Here is a 24709-nt window from a genome sequence, read left to right as displayed (position 1 = left end):
CGGGCGCTAAATCGAATTACTACGGTATTACACTTTTAGATACTATTAGACACTATTTCCACTGTTTTGTTTAGTTTATTTTTTACTATTACGCACTTATGTACTTCTGCTAGTAGATATTGTTTCACGGGTTAAATAAAATCACTCTAAAGAGTTTACTTACTTACTAACTAAAAGTCAATCGTGACAAAAGTCACAAAACTTTCCTTCATCACCGGTCATCAATTTCCAATACTGAACAATTAATTGGTGTCACCTGCTATCGATTGATTTTATTAATGTGGTAAAGGTAATGGTAAAGGGAGATGGAGACGACGTCATTGCAACAGAGGCTGCAAAGCAAAGAAGTTACCCTTGTCATGGTTGAAAGGACTCAAGTGATTGACAGATCCCAGCTGTTGCCCAGTTCCCAGTTGAAATGCTTATGAAACCAAGCAAGGAACATGACATGGTTTTCGTGGGAGCGATTGTCTGTACTTATTATCGTGGACAAAATGGTGGAATGTAGACGACTTGGAAAGCATACGGCCTTGTTTTTAACTTACCCTTATAGTTAGAAACGTATGGAAAACTAAAAGTGCCAAAAACACGACCTTTCCACCACCCTTACCTTGTCTTTCACAGTGTGAATTTCTAAATTCTTTTCTGTGCTGTCGCCGTCTGGTTTCTGCTTCTTGTTTTGTTCTTTTACAGACCTGATCCTGAACTCCAATAACGTCTTGTTACTCTTGTCAATCTTTTTCCAGTTGAGAAATGTAACCTGATATAATTTTCGAAAGTTTACAAAAAGATCTATAGATCTTCCACAACAAAGATGAAACTCCACTGGTATTCTTAGCAAAGAAAATTCTTTTTTGTTTTGCAAAACAGTCTACAGGCCTAGTCTCCTTCGCAACCGTTGCATGACAAGGATAAACATACGGCTGCGAAGGAGGCTAAGAACAACTCATGCACCCAAGACAAAAATAAATTTGCGTAAAGGATACTGCTAATCCCTTGTCACACCATGTGATGGCTTCTCCAAAACGATTCAGCTTCATACAGGCACTCGCTCCTATAATAACAAATACAATAAGTGTTCCCTTTCTTAGTAAAAACTTATATACACATGTTTATGTTGCATGATGTTCATTTTTCGTTGTTGTTGTATTTTTACTGTACGGTTTAACAGGTTAAATACACCAGCAATTCACTTTTGTTATCAAATACCCTGAGCCGGCAGGCAGCTATCTATGCACAGGCAATGATCAAAAGGTTCACTAATACTTGTCCACAAGCATATCATTACTGGATTAAAAAAGTGGATAAAAGCCGATTGTATTTAAAATCAATGATGTTTTTTTTAGAATTTGTAACACAAATCGTGCTCATCCCTTGCTTCTTAGCTTTTTTCGACAGTAAACAATTTCTGAACAAACAAAATATAAGATAGCAACTCTATTTGGTCTCCAAAACAAATCTGCACATGTGCGTTGTTTACGTGATCATAGGGATGAAGGAAAACAGCTTACCTCTCTCAATTGCCTTAAGGAAAGTTGGTTGTAAGTCAGTGGCAGCTTTTGCATCACTTAGTGAATTTTCGTAATTCCCTGATATAACACAATAAGAAAGAATGTGAATAATAAAACTGACAGAGCTGTAACGATCGATTCTGTGTGCTGTATGAATGGAATTTCAAAAACCCAGTGCCATCTCCCTTGACTCCACTGGTTCGAAATACAGCAAAAAAAGATAGCTCCTTTCGTTTATTTTTACGGTTAACCGTTCTCCTCTTAATGTGTTGATAATATGTTTAGCGCTGAAAACATTAACGAATTACTTATCATACTGCTGCATATCTCAAACCAAAAAATCGCTGTTATCACAACTTACACCGAACATATCTCATGTATAACATGTCTTGAGTGATCTTAGGCCCCGTCCACACTGACCCGGGTAAATTTGAAAACGCATCTTTTTTTCTCCGGTTAGGCCAACCGTCCACACTGAAACGGCGTTTTCGGTCACCGAAAACGGAGCTATTCAAAAACGCTCACCAATGAGCGTTTGGACTTGGAGCGTGAAATAGTGTATTTTTATATTTTATTGTAAATAATTTTAGAGGGCCACTGGTTTGTTAGTATTTTTTATGTTATTTTAGTGCTACCCTCGTTAAATAAAGACTTTACTTTTACTTTTACTTACTAATGAAGCGTATCGTTTTCAAATTTACCCGGGTTAATGTGGACGGAAAACCGATTTTACGCGGCGTTTTCAAATTTCTCCGTTTTCAAAATTACCTGGGTCAGTGTGGACGGGGCCTTAGCATCTAATTGGTTGAAAGAAATTTAACCCATAAAAAACATGGACATTGTAGATTATTGTTGAAATCAAGAAACATATCACTGAGGTGCAAGGATCGATCATCAAATCAGAGAAAACTCTCTTACTACTCTTACCCAAATGTAAATGTGCTATGGCCCTGTTGCTGTACAGTTTGGCATGCAGTTCGTTATCTTTGCAGTTCACTTTAATTCCTTCCGTGTAGAAGTGAATGGCAGTGCTTAAATTCTTCTTGCTGTACTCATGATTTCCTTTATTCTTGTAGATCTCTGCTTTTTCTAATGAAAAACAAAATGTTAAATGAATGTAAAAAATATAATTTGTTGATTTATATAAAATGGTCCCCTTTTCATAGCGTGTTGTATATTTCTATTTTAAGAGCGGAAAGGACAATAATAGACAATAATTTTATTGTCCAATTCCAATTATCTCGTTTCAAACATTTGATCAGCAGGGATTTGCTAAAGCAAATGCATAAGAAAAACCAAGAAAGATTTAATACTGCTCGACGTTTCGGAGTCATCGTGGTTTTTCAATTCCCTTTATGACCCATTTATATTAGTAAATTTGAATTAACACGTGAAACGAGCACAAATAATCAGAACCATATTTGTACACTAGGTTACTGTTTTTCAAACTATCTGTGGTCTTCTTATTTACTCTGGCCAGGCGAAAGCAAAATGGTTAAGAGACAGGATTTGGGGAAAGATATGATAGATGATAAATCTAGCTCTTATTCAAACATTTTAGTGTGTAGTGTCAGTGTCGCAGCATATTTCTGCGTCATCGGTAGTTTGCTACGTCCTGCGGGCTCGCCAAAATACTGCAAGGCTCGTCCTGTTAATGTACAGAAACTACACGCTCAATTGTGTAATTCATTTTATCAATCCTTTAAACGCCCAGTGGCACATAGGGCATCAACAAGTCGCCTCCATTCCTGTCGGTCCTTTGCAAGCCGTGAAGCTTGCCTCCAGGTAAGGTTAAGAGCCTGAAGTTCTGCTTCTGCAGTTCTTCTCCAGGTGGATTTTGGACGACCTCTTTTTCTTTTACCCTCTGGTGTCCATCTGAGAGCAACTTTAGAAATAATGGTAGATTCTCTGCGGAGCACATGACCAACCCAACTCCATCGTTTTTGTGTGAGAACAATACTCATGTCCTCCTGTTCTGTCAATTTAAAGAGCTCATAGTTGGAGATCTTTTGTGGCCAAAAGACGTGCAAGATTTTTCGAAGACAAGATGTGTGAAAGCTTTGCAGCTTTTTCAAGTAATGCACAGTCATTCTCCAACATTCAGAACCGTAGAGTAGTACAGAGAGTACACAAGCTTGGCAGATCTTAATCTTCGTTCTTCTGCTGTAGTTTCTGCTCCTCCAATTGTGTAATACGACATGCACATTTTATCGCAATTATTTTGCCTGTACTTTTTATATTTACCTCTTAAGTTGTCGTCGTCGTAGTCCAGTGCTTTATCAACGGATGCTGTGACTTCGCTTTCCTTCCCAGCATTCGTTTGGGCTGTTTCAGTCACGTCTTTTGTGTGTTCATCCTGTATTAAGATAAAAAAGTTCCTTGATTTGTATTTCGTCGGTTTATGGTAGCAAAATCTCTGCATCCCGGTTTAGGATTTCTCAGTTTAAAATTCTCAAAACATGAACAATTTGTCAAACCCAGCTGCTCAGAGATCTGGTGATTATACAGGCAATAGACATTGTTGGCTAAGGTCAAGTGTATTTTTAAGCAAGAGAGCATCTTTCAGTTAAACGAAAAAAAGGCCTTATGCATTGCGCTATTACTTCGAGATTTCACGTCCAAATGAAGTTCACTAAGTTGTCTCCCGGCTTAATATCCAGAACTTTGACTTACCGTACATTTAAAAATTTGACTTTCTGGAATTTTCTTAAGCTCATTGACAGACCTGGCCTTTAATCCTAGCAAGGTCTTGTTATTTTTGTCAATCTTCTTTAAGTTAAGACACATAACATTTATAAAATGGACAAGATAAATAATACGTTTTCATTGGCTCTTGCATGTGAAAATGATGTGACCATCGAGCAACCTCGCCCGCAAGGCATCTCCCGAGCCCATCAATTTTGAAAGCGGAGGAAAAAAACTTTGAAAGCGGAGATGCCCTTGAGGCGAGGTTGACCAGCTTAGTGGGTACTGGGGAAATCATTAAAAACGTCATCGGAAATACAAGATACCTAATGCAATAAAACAGAAAGTTGCTCAGGTCAGAGTGAGTCACGGGGGTAAGTGGTATACTTATAGACCTGGAAAACATGTGCCCAGTTTACCCAAAATTTCCCCTCAAAATCATGCAAAATACCAAAATTTTGAAAAACACAATATACGTTATACCCATTTAAGGCCCAATTTCAGTGTGAAAATACTGTCCCTTACACTGTATACCTAAAAACCCTGGCCGACCCTGTCAATTATGTTGTAAACTTGAGCATTTGTATTTCTCAAACCTTACGCTTACAAGGTTATTGTACCTATTTAAACCCTGCCATAGCTCTACAGATTTTGTTTTTTAGCCATTTTCGAAAACAGTATAAAACTGGTCAGGTTTTTGCTTTTCATTGTGACCCCAAGGTAGGCATTAGATAGCTTGTTTAGGTTGTTGTCCCTGAAAAGCCCCCATAAAACGGGTCAATAAATATTGATATCTTATGAGGTATTTTGTGTGTAGTATCGCTGTCAGTATATTTTTACGAGTCGTGCAGTATTTTGGTGAGCCCCAAGGGTCAGTCAAAATATAGATGACGAGTAAAATCGTACAGCGAAACGACACACTAAAATGTCTGATGAGAGATTTATTATCCAACGTTTTCTTTCCCCAAAATGCTGACTTTCCACCATTTTATAATCATTCGCACGGTCAATAAGAACACGGAACATGTTAAACATTGTTAAAGGGCCGGTACAAATATTGTAAAACCGGTCTTGTGGAGTACAAATATCGTGAGATATTTGAACTCGTTTCGCGCTTTTTTTGTAATCCACGAAGAGGAGATGGATAATTAAGACTGGACTGTAACACTGTAATGAACTGTAAAAAAGAAATTTTATAGCTCAGGGCAAATGCCCGGCCACATGCTATGCATCGTTAGATTCACAAATATTTCTGTCTTTTGCAGAACTATGTCTGGCTTTTGTTGGAGGGATGGCATATTGCCAAAGGATACGGCTAACCCCTTATCACACCACGTGATGGCTTCTTCAAACTGATTCAACTCAACACAGGCACTAGCTCCTGAGGAAAACAATGTAAAAGATTAGCTGACGGATAACTCATTATTTTCCTACATTAGAGTTAAAGGACATCTTGACACGGTAGAAAATCAAGGATCCTGGCGAAAAGTAAAGTTACGTACTTTAAATTGAATCTTTCCAGGCTCGCTCGTTTCCCGATGGAAACGACGACTCTGGGTACGAAGGTGAGAGATAAATTTTAAAACTTGTCACTGGTCGTGTGGGCAGACGCGGTGACCTACTAGTTGTTCGAGTCCTGGCCAGGGCAAATGCGTTGTGTTCTTGGTTAAGACAATAAACTCTCACAGTGCCTCTCTCTACCCAGGTGTATGTATAAATGGGTACGGGTGAATTTAATGCTGGGGTGTACCCTTGTGACGAACTAGCATCCCAACTAATGCAGTGGGCATTTGAAATATGCCTGGACCCTTCATACAACTGAAACCGTAACAAGCCTCGCAGTAAAGGACATTTGCATGTCCCGATGCAGACCTTTTAGGCACTAATGGATCACTTTATCATTGCACAATAGAAGTGTTACTTGTAGATCAAGCGCGTTCCAGCGATCATGTTTGCTCACGCAAATTAAAAGAAATAGATGATCTTTCAAAGACAAACTGGCACAGCAGTGCAAATTTGTTTTCTTTCTTATGGTCCAATAACATTTCCCATTCTTCGAAAAATGGCACTTAGCTTAAACCTATAGCCGAGTATGAAACAAATTTCCTTCTCCCATTTCCGTAGTAACTCTATTAATGAAGAAATCACGTCTTGGTTGGAGAATGTTTCGTATCCCGATTTCAGAAACTGCGCGCGCGCGGAGTATGCTACAAAGGATGGCCTCTATGCATGTCGCCCTTCAAAATTATGCCGTGACGTCATTCTGTTTCATTCTGTTGTATGTAGCATGGCGCCATTCGCTTACCTCTAACAATCGCTTTCAGGAAAATAGGTTGTAAATCAGTGGCCGCTTTTGCATCACTCAGTGAGTCAAGATGATTTCCTGTCGAAGAAATGAACTAAATCTAAATTTATAATTATCATTATTTTAATAATTATTTTGCACTGCCGAATTTGCATGTTGATTATGTATGATGCAGGACGAAAAATAGACTATACCAGAAATCCATTAACAGAGAAGCAAAAGATAGCGAATCACATGTCATACGAGCACTGCTGGTACCGACTTTGGTGTTAAAGGGAGAAACAACGAATTGATTTTTTGCCTTTTTAATGGCGAAGAATTCCAAAAGATAGTTTTGTAAAGCATTGAGAAGGATTTTAACGGAGTAAGCCTTTCGACCTCCAAAAGTCAGAACGTAACAGGGGTAGATTACGAGTCCCCATATCAATAGCATTTACCGATTTAATAACTTGCAAGGATAAGATAAATGTTTTAATGTCTTACAAGTAAATGTCTTACCCAATTTGAAATTTGCAATCGCCCTGTTGCAATACAGTTGAGCCTTCAGTTCGTCATCTTTGCAGTTCACTTTAATTCCTTCTGTGTAAAAGTGAATGGCGTTGATAAAATCTCTTTTTCTGTATTCCTCATTACCTTGATTCTTATAAACTTCAGCTATCGCTGAAATGAACAAGAATTGAAATACTGTTAACTTGTTTTAGTAAATAAAATAGTTCTACACCAAAGAGTTAAAAACATGGTAAATTAGTACATATTCTCGCCATGTTTTTGGACGGATAATAAACCATTTTCTCTCCACTTTTCTTCAAATACAAAGTGTCTGCCAAGTTAAAAATATCTTTTAGGCCCTACAGTTTGCGGAAGTTTTATATATTTAACTTTTGTATTCTTTAATTTATTAGGTAGCGATTTTTCGATTGAGTGGCGTAAGGCTAAAACCAAAGTAATCACTCTAGCCAATCACGAAGGCCACAGACAATCCAGTAAGCTAATCAAAATTGAAACAAAAAAATGTACCTGGATCGAAGCACGGGGAAACGTGCGTTAAAGAGTCACGATTAGTTTCGTTTTTTAACCAATCACATCACTAGGCTTATTAAAGCTAAACCAAAGCAGACGCAATTCAAATTACTTTCGACACTCAAGTGAAGTTCGTTCAAAGAAGACTATAAAGACTAAGAAGACTCAGATATATCATGATGGTAAAGCACGCCTTGAAGTAGAAATAATATTTTCAACTAAGAAATCTGTTTCCAGCTGTGTTATTTCACCTCTTAAATTGTCGTCATCAAAATCCAGTGTTCCTTCAGCAGATGGTGTGACGTCATTCTCACTCGCAACTTTGAATGGACTCCTCGCCATGGTGAGATGTCAGATCATTCAAAATGGCAACCTAAAGTTTGAGTCAAAACAAAGTAAAGGTCGCATTATTTAAACACAGCAGATAATTAATTACAGATCGTCACTACTAAAAGATTATTACAACGGCGAACGAACTAAAGATTTATGACAAGTAAAATGAAAAGGGTCTGATTTTCCAATTCACCTCCAAGAATGGAGTGTATCGGTCTCTTGTTGATCTTTGTAAGGCATTGAAAAAAATGTCACCTATTTAAAGTCATGCGGAAGGAAACTGGTTTAAAATGCACGATTGTTGAATTAGAGGTAGAATATTCATTAGGGGAACCCCTAATTCTAAGAAAACTGAAACATTTCTCTGAATATAAATTCAAGTTACTTTTAGTTTCGAGAACATAAACATTTGGGAGCGTTTCAAATATATACGGTGTCCTTGCAGGCAGTGTATTTGCACAAATTCAAAGACTTAACATAAAATTGCTGTGTTATGCTCGAGCTAATTTCTATACATAACCAAGCTTGCAATTAGTAACTGCGTGCCTCGTAACCAAATCTTTGCCGAATCATGCTTTCCCAATGATATCATAAGCCAAAAGCGACGGATTTCACTTGTACACTATTGATACCGTGCTGTTGCTTCAATTTGGCCTCAAAATCAACTTTAATTAAAGAACGTTTTGAAGTTTACTCCAATGAAACCTATTAAATATTCAAAAACAAATTGAATTCCTACGTTTATGAACATTAGTAAGCCCTATAGAGTCGCATGCAGTATTAGCGCATAATCAATGCATAAAATACTGTAGCCAAGGATTAAACTGAGCAATGCACTTTACATTAGAAGAAAGGAGCTAAAAGCGCGCGGGGCCAAAATATTGAACTTCAAGAGTACACGAATCGGAGAGACAAAGCCGACCAAAGCCGAATGAGTTAAAATTTACGAACCACTTGTAACAAAGGAAATCGCTACTAAACCTTTTCTCTGGGCACCTTAATCTCATTGAGACACTTGCTGAGTAGATTTCTCACTCATTTGAAGGAAGTGAGGAATAAATGACTTGCAAAACTCTGGAAGGAACAGTTCCATAAGCTGGTAGATCAGACTTATCGCGTGACAGCTTTCACTTTGAACCGATTGAAATGAACTTTGAATATTGATAAGGGGAATCCCCTGTTTCTGAGAAAGTTGATTGTTCTCGTGATCAATTGTAATGCATATGACACGGAATCAGGCAATGATTTAGGCTATTGAAAGTGTCTGTTTGAAGTGATAGAGCAAAAGTGTCGTCTGCTTAAAAAAAATGTCAGTACGTTGAATATGGGGTAGTTGCATTGCCAACTTCAAGTTTTCCCTTTGTTGTCTTGTTGAGTCATAATCTTATTCGCATGAACTGGCATGTGTCACGCTCTCGAAACTGAAAGAGCTTTCAGATGCTTACATTGCAGTGCTTACATTTCTCGAAACTGAAAGTGCTTCGCGTAAGAATGTCCCGTATATAACACGCGTGTAAATAAAACAGAACCTTTCATTCTTTAAACTGATCATTCTCTTCCCAATGCAGGCACGGTACACTTGCCTTACCAGGTCCACATATTAAATCAATATGCGGGCGAGCATGATAAACCTGCAAATGACATAGGGTTGTCACGCGATGTGTGAAAATTGTGACCTCCGTTCCCAGACTGAAATTTAACGCCATACAAGCATTTTGGACAGACCTTTTCGACAAAGACTGGGATACCTAAATTTCTAGTGATATGGGTATCCCCTTCCAATATGTCTGTAATTGGTATTGGTATCCTTAGGTACAGAATCGACCGAAGGTGAGGGTCTCCCAGGGGGGTCCTTGTTCCCCTCCAATATTGCCTTATGTTCTCATGTTCCCACACATGTTCGAAATATTTTCGTATTGTAATTTTTCGAATTTTGTTCCCTTGTTCCCCAAAATTGGCAAATGTTCCCTTGTTCCCTTCGATATTTTGCCAATGTTCCCTTGTTCCCCAAAACCCCTGGGAGACCCTCGAAGGTGACCGAAGGTAAAAAGTAAAAGCTAAGTTAAAACGACGAAAAGCATTGAAACGAGGAACGCTTAGCTAAAAGGCTAGTTTACAGACCTGCAGTACGCCACGAAAATAATAAGAATAAAAAATAAAGTAGAAATTAAAAACCTTTTTAGTGCAGAATGCACTATTGTGATGGTTTGGTGGGTTGTCTTCTGCTAAACCTCTAACGCGCTAAGGCGCTATGGTGTAAACTTTTAATCACCAATTAATTAATTAATATCAATTAATTAATTATTCCTGTGAAGCGGGTAAGGGGGTGGGGAGCACCTGACCATACCCCCCAGGTAAAACGTGGAGCATATCTACGTTACTTCTATATGAAGATCTCAAAGGTATATATTTGTTTCAGTAAACCCTTTGCTCTCCTTGGGGTACTACTCTTTCTAGGGCAATGTAATTTGGACCAAACGCATGCGCAGATTAGTCTACGTTATTTTTTGGAACTCTCATGAACATCGCTTGTATCTCTTGTATTGCGAGTTTGCGGTAGGATTCCTGTAGACTCCGTGACACCAAGTGAAAACCGCAAACTAATTAAATTAGATTTTGAGACTTTCACAGCGCTTTCGTAATTAGGTAGGAAAAAACTTGCACCGGGATTTTCGGCGTAAACTGCTGATAACCAGGAAACAAATATCCTAGCTGTATTGCGTTTTAAAAAACATTTCGAAAAAGATGTCTTTTGATTAGTTTTGTTCTTTATTTTTTGAGAATCGTCTTTCGTGCAGTTATAACCGTAACTTAATTAAATTAAACAAATGCCATCGATGCCGCCGTAAAGCAAACAAAAAACAAAAATACAAAAGTATCATGTTATGGCATTTTCAAGGAAAACAAAAGTATTTTTGTTTCAAACGAAGTGTCGTGTTACGGTTGCAAAGATTAGCGTAAGGAATACCCGGGAAGGAATACAAGAAGCCTGCGAACAGGCTTTCCGAAAGTAAAATAAAGCAAATAAACACGAACATAAAACATCATACTTTCAATTGTCGGCTCCATCGCATTCTGCACTGTCCTTTGAGTCTCTGAGTTCTATACAGATACCTCTAGCGCAAGTAACTATATAATACAGGCACTTAGTCTTAAGCATTCGTAAGTCCTCGTGCACTGGGCACAATAGGGACTTTAAGATACCTGGACGGCTGACCTCGAGGACGGCTGACCGGAAGTAATTTTTCGCGTGTAGTCTTTATTGCGCATGCCCGCTCCACGGACATTGCCGTCCAGCACCGTCCAGCTGTTGTCGAGGACGTGAGAAGTAGAGTTTTGCCGTCCACCAGTGAACGGGAGTGCTTTTTGTATGATTTCGTTTTAAAATCTCATTATTTTTTAATTCTGTTACTTTGTTAGGTGGTCCTTTATGGTATTCCTGGTTTGGTACTGATAAAAAGTTAAGAAGTCGAGTTTTATTTGCGGTTGCGAATATATTTGCTGTGCTTTACATAAACGCTGATGGCGAAACCACGTGCGTCAAATTATGAACTTTCTTGCTTGTGTTTCTACAAAAATTTCACTTGGAATTTGTTCCCTGTGAATGAAAATAGTTATTTCTGGTCCCAGACTTTGGGCTTGTAGCGCCAAATGTTTTTCTCGCATGTTTTGGGCTAAGGAATTATTGATCCACTAACGAAGCCGTCCTCCGTTCACACACGCCGGATCTTAACGTTGGAAGTTCCCGCCAAGAACGTCGATATCGGCCCAGTCCTCCTCGCGAAATTCTACCGTCCTCGAGGTCAGCCGTCCAGGTATCTTAAAGTCCCTAATAGGTACTTGAAGCACACCTTACTTATTAACGAAGCATTTCTTACCTCATCTTGGTTTATTTTACAGCTCCAATCTATTTCCCCGTGAAAACGTAATGATCCCTTTCCGTGAGAATTAAGTTTTCTGTTTACGCGAACAGCGGTTAAAGTAGTTCTGGCTTAGTGCGTCATGTAATACACGGTTTGTGAACATGCGCGTAAACGCATCCAAGATGGCTTCTAACAGCATTAACAACATTGCGAGAGTGGTTCCATGTTTTCCTCCTTTTAGACAAAAGCTTTCACTCATATAATCGCATATAAGTCGATGAACCCAAAAATTTGTTCCAGCAAAATTTGTGCCCTTTCGCGGTGTAGCTTTTCTAGTGCAGCAAGTCAAGTGAAGCGGAGATTGAGAGAGATGCCGGAAATGACCGCGAAAATTAAAACTCGAAAATTCCAATTAAAAGTGAATTTGAGAATCGAAATGCTGAATATTTTGGATACAACAAGCCAAGAGGATATTCTACACAGACGTAAAAGGTTGATTTCTATAACAAGTAAGTTTTTGCATTTTCATTTAACAGAACGAAATTGCATACTCCATTTTGCAGATACGGCGGCCATATTGATTTTGCCCCCAGGGCAACCTATAATGCTTATTGAAATGATTTATTCTTTTACTGTGATAATTCTGCAATTACCATGATAATAATAATAACTAATATTATAGGATGTTCTGGGGGCAGAATCAACATGGCCACCACATCTGCAAAATGGGCTATGTAGACACTAAATTATGCAACACAATAAGCCAGGCAGTGAGTGGGATACAAGACAGCCTTTATTAATAATTAACTAATTAATTTTTTACTTCTTAATAAACTACGTACAACAATAAAATCTGAAATAAAAACTACTCCAGCACAAACAAATATTTGACTTCGAAAAAGGAAAAAATTACAAGATAAAACTGAGACTATAATCAACAATCATGGCTGTCCAATAAATGACTATAAATAATTATCTCCCAGGGTGGGATGGGAGGGAAAGAAAACGATTGAAACTGCTAGTAGCCAATGTAGCTAAAGCTCACTACTGTTGTAGAATGCATTTAAGTCCAAGAACACCGAGTTAAATCTACAATGTGGCAGTAATATTCCTAGAAGAAGTAAATTTACAGTGCTATACGCTAGTGACCAATAAAAAGCTAAGAACTAGTTAAAATGTCGCAAGACAAACAGCACTGATGCAACAAGCCTCGTGTACAAATGAACTATGATCATGCTGTACTATTCCTGCATCCCACATGGCCGTGCTCACAATTTAGAACTGCATCAGCCAGTCAACATTGTGTGACAATTGCTGACTGATGCCTCCCCTGATTTATGCAACACAATAAGCCAGGCAGTGAGTGGGATACAAGACAGCCTTTATTAATAATTAACTAATTAATTTTTTACTTCTTAATAAACTACGTACAACAATAAAATCTGAAATAAAAACTACTCCAAACCCAAATGTGGGACCGTGGATGAAGTGGAAGTTGAAAGATATTTAGCGATAATATTAATTGATTCTAGTCTGACTGACAGTGGGACCGTAAGGTAAAGGAGAACAGCATCTGAGTGCCAATCACCCAGTATGTTGATAAGATCAATGGGTAAACCTGCCTGAAAGGCAAAAGAAGCCCCACCCCTGCGAAAAGAGTGGCAAGCATAATCTCTGGCGGACAAACCAAGGGCTTGGAGGATAGCACGAAGGCGCTTGAGGAATTGGGAATAAGTAAAAATACGGAGTGAGAGGGAGGTGAGGTCAACCCACATAAAAACCGGGGATGGTTGTGGAGGGTGTGCAATAAAGGACAAAGCCCTCTGAATGGCAGCAACTGGGCAAAGGGGGGAATTTTGGATGAGGGGTAAAGGGATTTTAACCACCCGTTCCCGAAACTGAATAGTTTTGCTCCAGCGTAAGGTAATAAGCACCCCCCAGGGGAACATTTCCAAGTCAGAAAGGATTAACTGTTGGGATGGGTCAAATGAGCTAGCAGAGCTAGCCAAAAAGTGGCTTTTTCGCAACATCCCAAAAAATGAAACCAAGCATATGGCCCAAAAGGAGGCATCAAAACTGGAGCGCAAGTTAAGCCTGGAATGGATACGTAACAGGAGGTCCGGGGAAATAGGGAGTTTTTGAGAAGGGGGTTGACCCTTGACCCGCTTAATGCCTGTGAGAAGGGAATTTAGTGGCCAATTATTTGCTAGTGGATTGGGCAAATTAAACTCCTTATGGAGAATGCTAATAATATTAAGGTAAGTAGGAATGGATGCTGGCTTGAGCGATCTGGCTAAGAAGGCAGCATATTGGCAAATATGTTCAGGTTGGGCGGGGACAGGAGGGTACCCCATGCGTTGACAGAAACGGAGGTAGCTGTTGCGGTGCGTCCGATAGGTAGCTTTGGTGTTAGTGGAGAAGGTGTGTGAACGGAAATGAAAAATCTCCTCTTCTAACTGCTTGGCCAGTGTAGGGTCCAGTGCATCTGCAAAAAAGGAATCTAGTGCTATCATCTGACATGTGACTGGATAATGGAGAGGTATCCACTATAAATTGCGGCAAAAGAGAGAGGAGGTGTTGGTAAAAGAAAAGGCACTGAGCTGGCTGGTGAAGTCGCGACACAGCGTCTGCAAGAACATTGCTTTTGCCAGGGATGTGAACTGCTGTGAACCTAAAATTATAATTAGCAGATAACCAAAACAAGTTTCTTAAAGCACACATTACCAACGGGTTTGAGGTTGAGCCTTTATTAATGATATGTACTGCTGCAACATTATCAGAATGGATGATAACATGCTGATTGCGCCAGTAAGGTGCCCAGCGGGAAGCTGCCAATGTCTGAGCTAACACTTCTTTATAGTTGATGTGTAGGGGTGCATGTTCTGGAGAGTCAACAGCAAAATTGTGGTAAAACCAATCCCCCCGAAAATATGCTCCAGCTGCCAGTGGACAAGCGTCGGTGTGGACATCTGTGATGGGTTGTTCCTTAAGGAAGGGGCATCGTCCATTAAACTGCCGAAGGAATGAGTGCCACCACCTAATGTCTGCATGAAAGTCAGAAGAGAGCCTGTATTTGGTTGCATTGGAGGGGAGAGAATTCATCATGTCCAGGATGCGCCTCAGGAAAGTACGTCCACCATAAACCCCGCGACAGGCCCAATTTAACTTGCCGGCGAGGCTCTGCAGCTGCTTCTTAGTGGCTCTGGATCTGGAAAGAAAGGCTGAGACCAGCTTGTGTAAATCCTCAAGTTTGTCTTGAGGGAGGGCCATCTCACATTTCATGGTGTCCAGTTCAACCCCAAGGAAAACAAGCTTTTGGGTGGGCTGGACAACCTTGTGCCAACTGATGCGGAAGCCAAGATCTTGGAGAAGCTGTAGTAAGGTATTGAAGGCCATTTGGCACTCTGCTTCTGTTTTGCCAATCACCAGGAAGTCATCCAGATAAACAACAACAGCATGAAAGCCCCGTTTTGCCATCATGCGCCGTAGTGATTGCGTTAAACGGTGAAAAATTTCAGGTGAACTTTTGGCTCCGAAGGGTAGGCGGGTGTCATAAAGATATGTAAAATGATCATGTCCCTGAAACTGCCAACGTAAACCAGTAGCTGCAAAATTTGTGTGATGAATAGGGACCGATCGGTAAGCGTGCCTAAGGTCAATTTTTGCCAGAAAATAATTTGGCCCTAGCAATTTGATAGCATCATCTAAGGTTTGAAATTGAAATGATTTTGGCTGAATGTAATCATTGAGCCCCCTGCCAATGGGTCTAGAACAGTCATGAATAATGCGGACTTCAGCAGAATCAGGTTTAGGAATCGCTCCTAATGCGCTTACTATAGTAGGTTTGCAATTAGTAACAACATAATTCCCCTCTGCAATTTCTTCCAAAATTGTTTGCTCAACAGCGGCTTTGGAGCTTGCATTAGTGGCTGATTTATAGTTGTTTTGTTGGGCAGGAAGAAATTTGGAATCTGGGGGTGCCAACTGAAAGCCATTGCGTATGCCAGTTGTGAGGAATGCTTCATCCTCATCGCCAATTAATTCTGCCAGCCAGAGATTAGTGTTCAGAGGTGAGGTAGATGGGAGTCAGCTAGACAAAGATGAGCCCCCCTGCCCCTGCATGGAGCTCCTCCCTCCCGCTGGATGACCCTGGGAGGAATGACTATGGGAGGGGTGAGCCAGCCCACATGCCTTCCCGTTTACCTTACGGTTACACACATAGGCGAAGTGACACTCATAGAGTGTGCAGCCTTTAAGCCGATTAAAATTAATGCAAATTGTCCTCCCATCCCCACTAAACTTAGAAAAAGTGGAGCCAGGAGGGGCTCGTACAGTAGTGGACTTACTAATAACAGTTAAGGGCTCCAGGAGCACAGTGTGGAGGTGATTAAAATCATAGCTCCAAGGATAATTGTAAACAGCCTGGACGTGGCGAAATTCGTCATCGTACTTCAAGACTGAGCTCCATGTGAATTTGGTGCTGAGCTCCATAATTTTTATGGTATATGCTAAATAGTGTTGCACATCCTGAGGGGATGGCAACTTACCTGCGCTAAGTAGAGTATGAAATATTCTAGTATTAGCAATCACCCACTGGGCGATTGTGACAGATTCAAGTTTGGGCTTTTTTGGCCCATAAGATACAACCAATTTTGCGGCGCCGATCTCGGATAAAGTTCTGTCTTCCGCATTTGAGACAATCTTATCTATAAAGTCTATAATTCGAAGGATTTGCTCACCCTTGGCCAGCTGGGCCGGTTTGAGGAACATCCTTGATTCCTGTGCTGCATGTGGTGGAGCCAAACTCCCGTCCGGATTGTTTACATGCCACTGAGGTGCCGCGCCTGGTAGATAGTCCGCAAGCAATCCGTCCAGCGGGGTAACATGTGACGTCCCGCGTGTTCCGCTCGTCCCGCTCGTCCCAGGGCGAAACCCGGCCATCCCGGCCGCCAAGGAAGGAATGGCGCCGGTCGAAAGAGACGAGTAAACAGGTACGGTGCTGCTTGAGCCACTGCCTGATCCTGATGCTGCAGCTTGTGACGACGATGAGAGCGGTATAGTTGGTGGTAAAGAGTCGTCCAGCGAGGGCTTTGTCTGGTTGGAAGACAGCGGACGCTTTTGTTTAAGGTCCATGATTCGTTTGTGGCTCTCAGCGATCGCCAATTTCAGTTGATCGATGCGATTTGCCTTCTCGATCGCCTGCTCGGCCATTGTAAGCTTGTGTAGCTGCTCCACCAGGGCTTGTTCTTCATCCCGCTGATCTTTCGGCTCGCCAACTGCATCGGTATTTTTGCCAACTGCATCGGTATGTTCGTCGCTGGGACCGGTACAATACGGCCCTGGATCAGCCCAAGTGTGACCCTCATGGGGCAACTTACATCCCGAGCACTTTGGGATTCGTCTCGGCTGTTGACCCGAATCTTTGGAACTTGAGTCTTGAAGCTCCGTGTTGTCAACTACTTCAACTTCTAGATCAACACCGTTCTTGCCAGCCATATTGTAAGTAAAAATATAATGCCAATGTTGCAAAAGCCAACGCTCAATAGAAAAACAAATGAAGCCTGAAGCCAATGTAAAGAAAACGATTGAAACTGCTAGTAGCCAATGTAGCTAAAGCTCACTACTGTTGTAGAATGCATTTAAGTCCAAGAACACCGAGTTAAATCTACAATGTGGCAGTAATATTCCTAGAAGAAGTAAATTTACAGTGCTATACGCTAGTGACCAATAAAAAGCTAAGAACTAGTTAAAATGTCGCAAGACAAACAGCACTGATGCAACAAGCCTCGTGTACAAATGAACTATGATCATGCTGTACTATTCCTGCATCCCACATGGCCGTGCTCACAATTTAGAACTGCATCAGCCAGTCAACATTGTGTGACAATTGCTGACTGATGCCTCCCGTTGTTGGGCAAGTACATATAGTCACCCAGATATCTCATGGGTGACTTTATGGTAGTTTATTATAGGATATCTGGGTGACTGTATTATATGCCAGTTGTTTGCAGTGAGGATTTGGTGGAGTGTGGGGCAGGGTCAGAAGGGGGGGGGGGAGGGGGAGTGGTAAGGATACAGACAGATCTGAACTGCCCGCTTTCCATTCCTTTCGCGCCTGGTTTTCCACTCTTACCAAGTGGAGTTCCTGCCTCTTAGTGCTTTTTCAACAGCAACATTTTATGCAATGTTGCAAACAATCTCTATTCCTTCCGGCTGACACCAATTTGGGAATCCCACTTCCCGCCCTCTCTTCTCCCGCATCCCATAGAATCCCAAACTTTGATGGTTATAAAAGGTGGACACCTCCCAAAACTATAAAAAGTAATCATTTGGAAAGCATCAAAAGCATCTTCCTTTATTCTTCCTTATTCATTGGCCTTACTTATGGATGGTAGGTGGAGTTTGAAAATTTAAGGTGTATGTGAATACACCACATGATAAAATTGCATAAAAATAGGAGTATAATACACAAAAGTCTCTATAAAGCACAAGTCAATGCAACAATATGAAATTCAAGAAATGATCAAAAAATTAATGATTTTATTCCATACTGCCAAGTGTGAAAATCCTTGTACTTAAATATTCAGGGAGTTTGTCTCCAGAGGAGTTTTGAATTCCTTTGTACAACTATACTTCTGTTTGATTATATATCTGTTATAATTTCATATGCAGACATAAGTTTTTAATAACAAACCGGCACACAAGAGCTCAGGTGCTTCACAATAGTGCAGTTGTTCTTGTCTCCACATCCACCACTGAATTTGAAATTACAAAACATCTTTATGAAACTACAGACATCACTGCTGTGAAGAATGTTGGTAGAGTGATGCGGCACAGAGATGCCTTGAGGCAGGGATCACAAGTTAACGGGGAAGTTAAAAAGGAGACCTGTGCAAGCAAATGGTAATGTTTACCTCTGTGTCCTTGGTTATAGTCTAAAAAAGTCTTGTGTTTAAGCCTAGTGGCCAATCCTGACAGAGTTTGTCCCAGTTTCCATAGCATGAAGTGTCTAGGAGTACTCCCCCCTGGATGGGATGCTAGTCCATCATAGATCTACCCTTAGCATTAATTCTGACTTCCATGCAGGGATGTAGCTGAGATTTGAAACTAGTGGAAATTTCTTTGCTATAGGCAGGTACTTGGGCTTCAAAATCTACCTAATTTCCCATTTCTCACCCTTCATAGGCAGTAAAATCCATGCAACAGACAGGTATTTTATGCAGCTCCTGGCTCCATTAATCTACATCCCTGCTACTTGTACACCTGCAAGGTATATACAAGTGGATACTGTATGATTATTATACTTTACTGTGGTTTAGTTATTGTGCAACAACTGTCTCATTTCATTTCTGATTGGTCAAAGCATGGTGTCTACCTTTTACCAAATTATTTCTTATAAAAGTCACAATATTCGGCAAGTTCATTATCAAAAATTGCTCAGATTCAAACTAGCTTACCTGTGTGTAGTTTTATGATGTAATGTTATTGCGGTTTTCAGTGACATGCAAACTCTGAAATTCAATCCTCAACCAACAGCTTACACTTTTTGCTGCCATCAATCATCTTAGCGGACTTCTTGGGAAACAGAAATTCAGTAGCTTCAACCGGGTCAAAAGTCATGTCCAACAGTTGTGATTGGAGGATTAAAATTCATTTTGTTTGTTTCTGTTTTTCATGGTTTGTTGGCTGTTGCCATAATTATGATTGACAGGAGCCAAAAATGCAATTCGTTAGTTGGATTTTAAATTTCAGAGTTCCCATATCACTGAAAACTGCAATTTTATTAGTGGTTCCATACTTCTACCGATACTTACCATATAAACTTGTCCAACACACAGACCAGTGCATTTTCCCAAGCCATTAAGGATGGAGGTGTCATACTCAGTGAACCCAAGAAAGTTATACCACCAGAAACATTTCATTTAGGTAAGAGGCTCTGGGGCTAATGTACCATATGAATGCCCAACATTTCTCCACAATAGCACACATGCCAGGCAAGGTGTGGGTGGTGGGAGGGTCTGAGTGCATGTTCCCTCAGGCATTTCTGAAATTGATGCTACTTGAAAACCTTACTTTGAGTATTAAGGTTCTTATGCAATTAAATCTGTGTAGCTTGGAAAATAATCATGGCAAATGGAACTGTGTCAAAAGTATTCTCAATTTTTATTTTATCTCAGTGACTATTTCTACAGAGTTGCTTGCAAAAGCTACTAGTTTTTATTTAATTTGAAATTGGAGTTGCAATATTATATGTGAATTTACATTAATATGTAAGAAACAAAATACTGAAATCCTCTTTGTTTTCTTGAGATTGAGCCAAAATGAATGAGCGTAGAAGATCAAAGGGGCACAAATGTTTTTTTTTTTTTCATGGGGCCAGTCATTGGGATGCCTCACAAGCTCTTTTCAGTTTCATCCAAAGCCATTCTAATTGATGGGATGCGCAGACACATGTATATATACACAATCATTCAAAGAATGATGTCCACTTGATTACAGCATGTACAATGTTCAGGCATTTTCCTCAGTAGTTGTGTTGTTTCATTTCCTTAGGGAGTATAGCTAAAAGGAGGGGGCCTGAAGGGATAAAATGGGAACTAGGATTTGGGCAAATTTTCATTGAGAAAATGAGATTTGGGTCACTGCGAGTGGGAATCACAAACAAGAAATTGGAACTGGGACTGGGACTTGGGCAAAATTGGGCAAACAATAGACTGGAAAATGGGATTGGGCAAAATTTGAGCTGGGAAATGGGATTTATACCTCACTTCTCCCTTTAGGGCCCTCTAAAAGCTTTCATTCTGCCATAGCTTTCGCTGATGTTGGTTTTTGATTTTGTATCTTTTATTGTCTACAGATTTTAGACGGAAAAACAAAAGTAAAAAGTGGAAAAGATTGCCATATTAAAAGAGATGGAAGGCCCACTTAAAGAGAAGAAAATAATGTTACTTTTTGTCTTCAATGTATTATATTGACAGTGCAGATACTTTACAAAGCCATATAGTTACACTTGATTTTTATTTCTCATACCACAACCCAGAAGTCCAGCCAAGAGGTGTTTCTGTTTAAAGAAATAACAAATGAAAAACAGTGCATAGTGGTAGGCGGATTTTATGAATTACGAGCATGATTTTTTCCCCTGACTTGTATGACACACGGTCCATAAATAGTTAGTGATATCAATGTAATTTATATATTTGGGCCTTCTGAAATTGCTAGAAATACATCTAAAACTGCTCACGTCAAGAAATTTATCAATTTATACTGTTGAATACCACTGGCGATTTTCTTGTAACTAAAACAATTGAAAGTCACTAATATGACCCACCTCCTATGTGCAGACCAAAACTACATGACCCCCCCCCCCCACACACACACACACACACACACACACACACTTACTGACCAGTCACTCAAAGACCATCTTTGATCATTATATTTTTTTACAAAAAATATTGAGAAATGAATGGATAAAATCCAATGCTATGTACTGTTATTTTATACCACGTTATACTGATTGGTTTCTTCACCCTATGCAATTGTTAACGGCAATTTATATCGAATATCTTACGCTTGTCTTGTCTTGAAATTTCTAGGCTCGGAAATGCTATTTTCAGCATTCATGATTGATTCTTCCTGATATATTTCGTCGAAAAGTCGATCTCATCAAGTTTGCTGATGACAGGTGTTTTTAGTGCTTAATAGGAACTTTTCTTCTGCATGAATTTTTTTCCTTTACGTTCCCCTTTGCACGTTTTTTTTTTTTCTTGGCATTTTCCCTTGCACGACTTTTTTGTGTTTTTTCCCACCCCCCCCCCCCCCATCACTTTTCTAATGGTCCGTCCCTAACCGGTAGGTCACGCTGCCTCCTGTAAAGCCAAAAGGGTCCAAAAAGCCAAACGCTGCTAGAACCAAATGGGTCCAAAAGGGTTGGAGCGTTAAAAAAAGTACTCCAACTTTTAGTCTCGCCCCACCTCCTTAGCCTACAGTGGCTCTGACACCATTGAGTATCGGCGCTTTACTCTGTGTGTATTTTTGTGACACCAAAGGGTACAGTTACCCTGTGACGTCACTGGTTTCGCAATGTTGCCCGCTCATGGACATTTGGCGGGAAACGTTTTCTCGTTTGGTGCCATTTGACCATGTAGTAGCCAATCAATGCAAGCGCTATCGCAGGGAAAACAAGAGCTATGTAACAGAATTTGCTTGCTGCGCGCTTCCCCAGTTGCACTTAAACGTTACTGCGCAAAATGTTACAGTGTGCGACCACGTGGAGAAGAAGCGTTACTCGCGATAATTTTTCGTTAGCTTGACACCTTGGTTCTTGCAATACGGTTCTACTTTTTTCTCAAGATGCTCTCCGCATTCAATTTCATACTCTGTATATTACAGACAAGTAGTCATCTTTTGTTTCCTCATAAAGTAAAATTCGAGATTGAAGTCACTTGTATCTCTGTCACTGGTCTCTCTGCCTTCATTTAAGAAATAGAAAACATGTTCCGTGTTTCTATCGAGTTATAGAAACACGAGTGGAAGTTTGGGAGAACGAGAAATGCTGTGGGAACACGAGTCGATAGACGAGTGTTTCCACAGCTTTTTCGAGTTCTCCCAAACTTTCACGAGTGTTTCTATAACTCGATAGAAACACGGAAAACATGTTTTCTATTTCTTTTAGAAAACAGCACAAAGAAAATAACGCACATCAAAGTAATATTTAGCGCTTTATTTAACATCAAAACGTAGATTCTCTTCACCTCGCGGTTTTTCATAGTACGGGAGTCGATGAACAGAAATTAATCAACTGTTCAACATTTGCTTCAAAGCTAAAATTCACCGTTGTTTGGCCAAACAAACCAAGAAAACAGGCTCCAAAGTTAACGTAATTATGAGAAATAACTAAGCCGATGGTTTAACTGAAGTCAAACACTGGAAAAGAGTCAAGAATTGTGGTTTTATTTCGTTTCATCGACCTAACCGAATGGTATGACGACTGACGCTGCCGATCGAGCGACTCGAACCTTGGAGGTGAAAGTGAATTATTTTTCTGTTAAAAGAAGTTTGACTCGGCATTCTGGACGAATATCTTGTCCAGTTGAGGAGCTGTGAATAGTTCTGAAGTGCTGCAAAGCCTAGAATGGAGTGAAGTTGCGCCAATTCATATACTTCTTTGAAAGGTCAGCCGCTTCGATAATTTCTTTCACAGACTATTTTTGAATGTGTAGCGCTCTCTGTAAACATCTTACTCGCTTGTTTTAAAATGTGCAAATATTTGTTTAGTCTTAACCTGGTTTTTGTCAGCTGTGACATTAAAATTTGGCACAATTATTAGTTGTTATTTTTGCATTGCTTATTTTAGCGCCGTGAATATTGATTGCCGTGTCTACGACAACTGTCTGTGTCTCCATCGAGTTATAGAAACACAATTTTTAACCAATCAGCGCACGTATTTACTTTGTGCTATTTTCTAAATAATTATTACTGTTGTATTTCCATCTGAAGTGGAAAGGACCACCTGTCTCGGCTAGCAAAAAAATATATTTATATCGATGCAAGTTCCTAGAAAAAAACGACCCATGGCGTAAGCTTTGCTTAAATAAAATGCGCCAAAATGTAGAGACATCGTAAGAAGTTAAGAACACAAATGAGTTGGACAAATTTGGCCACCAAAGGTGGCAGTTTAATTAATCCATTTAAATCTAAATCATGGCGAGGGATAGAAGGACGAATTAACCGAGTGTCCCTGCTTTTAAAATACCGTACTCCGCCCCTAAATCTTATTGGTTGACCTTTGTACCTGGTACGAACCTCCCAACGGGTTATCACGAAACTTGCCTCGACATAAAAAACACTATGTCTAGACAAAATGTCTGTCTATATTGCCGTTGTAAGCCCCACCAGATAAAAGCCCTCCCTCGTCCAACTGTTTCCACATAACGGACATAACGTATTCCATGTCTTCAAAGAACACACCCTCGGAGAACACACCCCAGGGGCGAAACAAGGTAAACCTGGTTGCAAGAGAACTTTCGTAGCTCCGATTTTGCCAGATTTACTTTGGTTCGCCCCAACCAACTCCCCCTGGGTCTTAGAGACTTTAAAGAACATTCACCTTCGAATTTTAACAATTGGAATGAATGACAAGAAAGGCAAAATCCAACGTTATTAGCATTTATTATTTGAAACAAATCTTCCTTGCAAGCTAAAAACAACTCTCGCAACTCTCAAGCACAAATCTGGTCTCCATCTATTGCTGATGTACGTAGATGGTTAGCCTGGTATGCAATGTTGCATGAATCGGTATCTACGCAGTTCCAGTAGAATTTCAGTCAAAGACAGCAAACTTCTTTCGTATTTCATCTTCAAATATAATTCGAAAGCATTCACTGTATATATGGCTTTTGTTTAATCCTTCTTAAGCCCACGAAGAAGCTGTCTTGATATCCGACCCTCGCAGAGCCCAGACAAAACGCAGCTTGAGTGTATCGATTTGTTTACGCCGCAATTATATGCGCAATGTTTTCTCCGACAGTGGTCGGAAATATCCGTATTTTTTCGTGTTTTTTCGTGGAGCAATCGTAACGATACGGCCTTGAACACATTGAACAGCAGTCTACCTATAACCATTCAAATATGGCGTCGCAAAAACAAAGCGTCGAACGCATATTTTGCTCTTTCATTTGCTAATTTCGCTGTCCTTGCAATTTTTAAGTATAAAATTGTTAGATCTCGGTGATATTTGCACTGTTTATTTGTGTAATGTTGAGGAATATGTGTATAAATACCCGGCGCGGACGAACCATTTTTGACAAAATTATATACAAATGTAAATGTAAAAAAGTGAAAGATAATTTTACGAAGGCTCAGAAAATCTTCAAACACTGAACTTCTATGCTTGTGTTAATATTTTCCGAATTCTCACTTTTTTTATTATTTATTATTTATTTATCTCACTATTTATTATTATTTCCTATTTTCTACTTACTTATTTACGA

At 39.9% G+C, this 24709-nt stretch overlaps 2 protein-coding genes and 1 long non-coding RNA gene across 6 annotated transcripts in view; 1 reads left to right on the top strand and 2 right to left on the bottom strand.

The window, feature by feature from the left end:
• Positions 1 to 80: 80 nt before the first annotated feature.
• Positions 81 to 11802, bottom strand: LOC144645374 (dnaJ homolog subfamily C member 7 homolog). Of its 2 annotated transcripts, none has more exons than XM_078504938.1 (11): positions 11733 to 11802; positions 7773 to 7894; positions 7000 to 7161; positions 6502 to 6579; positions 5510 to 5577; positions 4185 to 4277; positions 3756 to 3867; positions 2439 to 2600; positions 1512 to 1589; positions 987 to 1054; positions 81 to 736 (listed from the first exon to the last, which is right to left on the bottom strand). In XM_078504938.1, exons 2-11 carry the CDS (start codon positions 7861 to 7863, stop codon positions 572 to 574), a joined length of 1077 nt encoding a protein of 358 aa, XP_078361064.1. In that variant the 5' UTR covers positions 7864 to 7894; positions 11733 to 11802; the 3' UTR covers positions 81 to 571. The 2 variants fall into 2 exon arrangements, with proteins under 2 accessions (XP_078361064.1, XP_078361063.1); XM_078504937.1 differs by lacking the exon at positions 11733 to 11802 and adding an exon at positions 8836 to 9128.
• The window catches only part of LOC144645499 (uncharacterized), a 62233-nt gene continuing 49311 nt past the window's right edge, over positions 11788 to 24709 (top strand). The window contains exons 1-4 of one of the 3 annotated variants that reach the window (XR_013569289.1): positions 11788 to 12226; positions 18512 to 18620; positions 19556 to 19643; positions 20575 to 20948. This is a non-coding gene — a long non-coding RNA (uncharacterized LOC144645499). Of the gene's footprint in view, positions 12227 to 17757; positions 18621 to 19555; positions 19644 to 20574; positions 20949 to 24709 lie in introns of those variants that run through there. The other 2 variants (XR_013569287.1, XR_013569288.1) reach the window with 2 other exon arrangements.
• LOC144645323 (uncharacterized) lies at positions 12592 to 17613 on the bottom strand. Its single transcript, XM_078504852.1, has 2 exons — positions 16457 to 17613; positions 12592 to 14202 (listed from the first exon to the last, which is right to left on the bottom strand). The coding sequence occupies exons 1-2, from the start codon at positions 17211 to 17213 to the stop codon at positions 13172 to 13174; spliced, it is 1788 nt and encodes a 595-aa protein (XP_078360978.1). The 5' UTR covers positions 17214 to 17613; the 3' UTR covers positions 12592 to 13171.

This window comes from Oculina patagonica, chromosome 3, assembly GCF_052425735.1.
Source record: "Oculina patagonica isolate OP01 chromosome 3, crgOcupat, whole genome shotgun sequence".
Lineage (NCBI taxonomy): Eukaryota > Metazoa > Cnidaria > Anthozoa > Scleractinia > Oculinidae > Oculina > Oculina patagonica.
The sequence above is the reverse complement of the archived record's forward strand: the minus strand, read 5'-3'. Positions and strand labels throughout refer to the sequence as shown.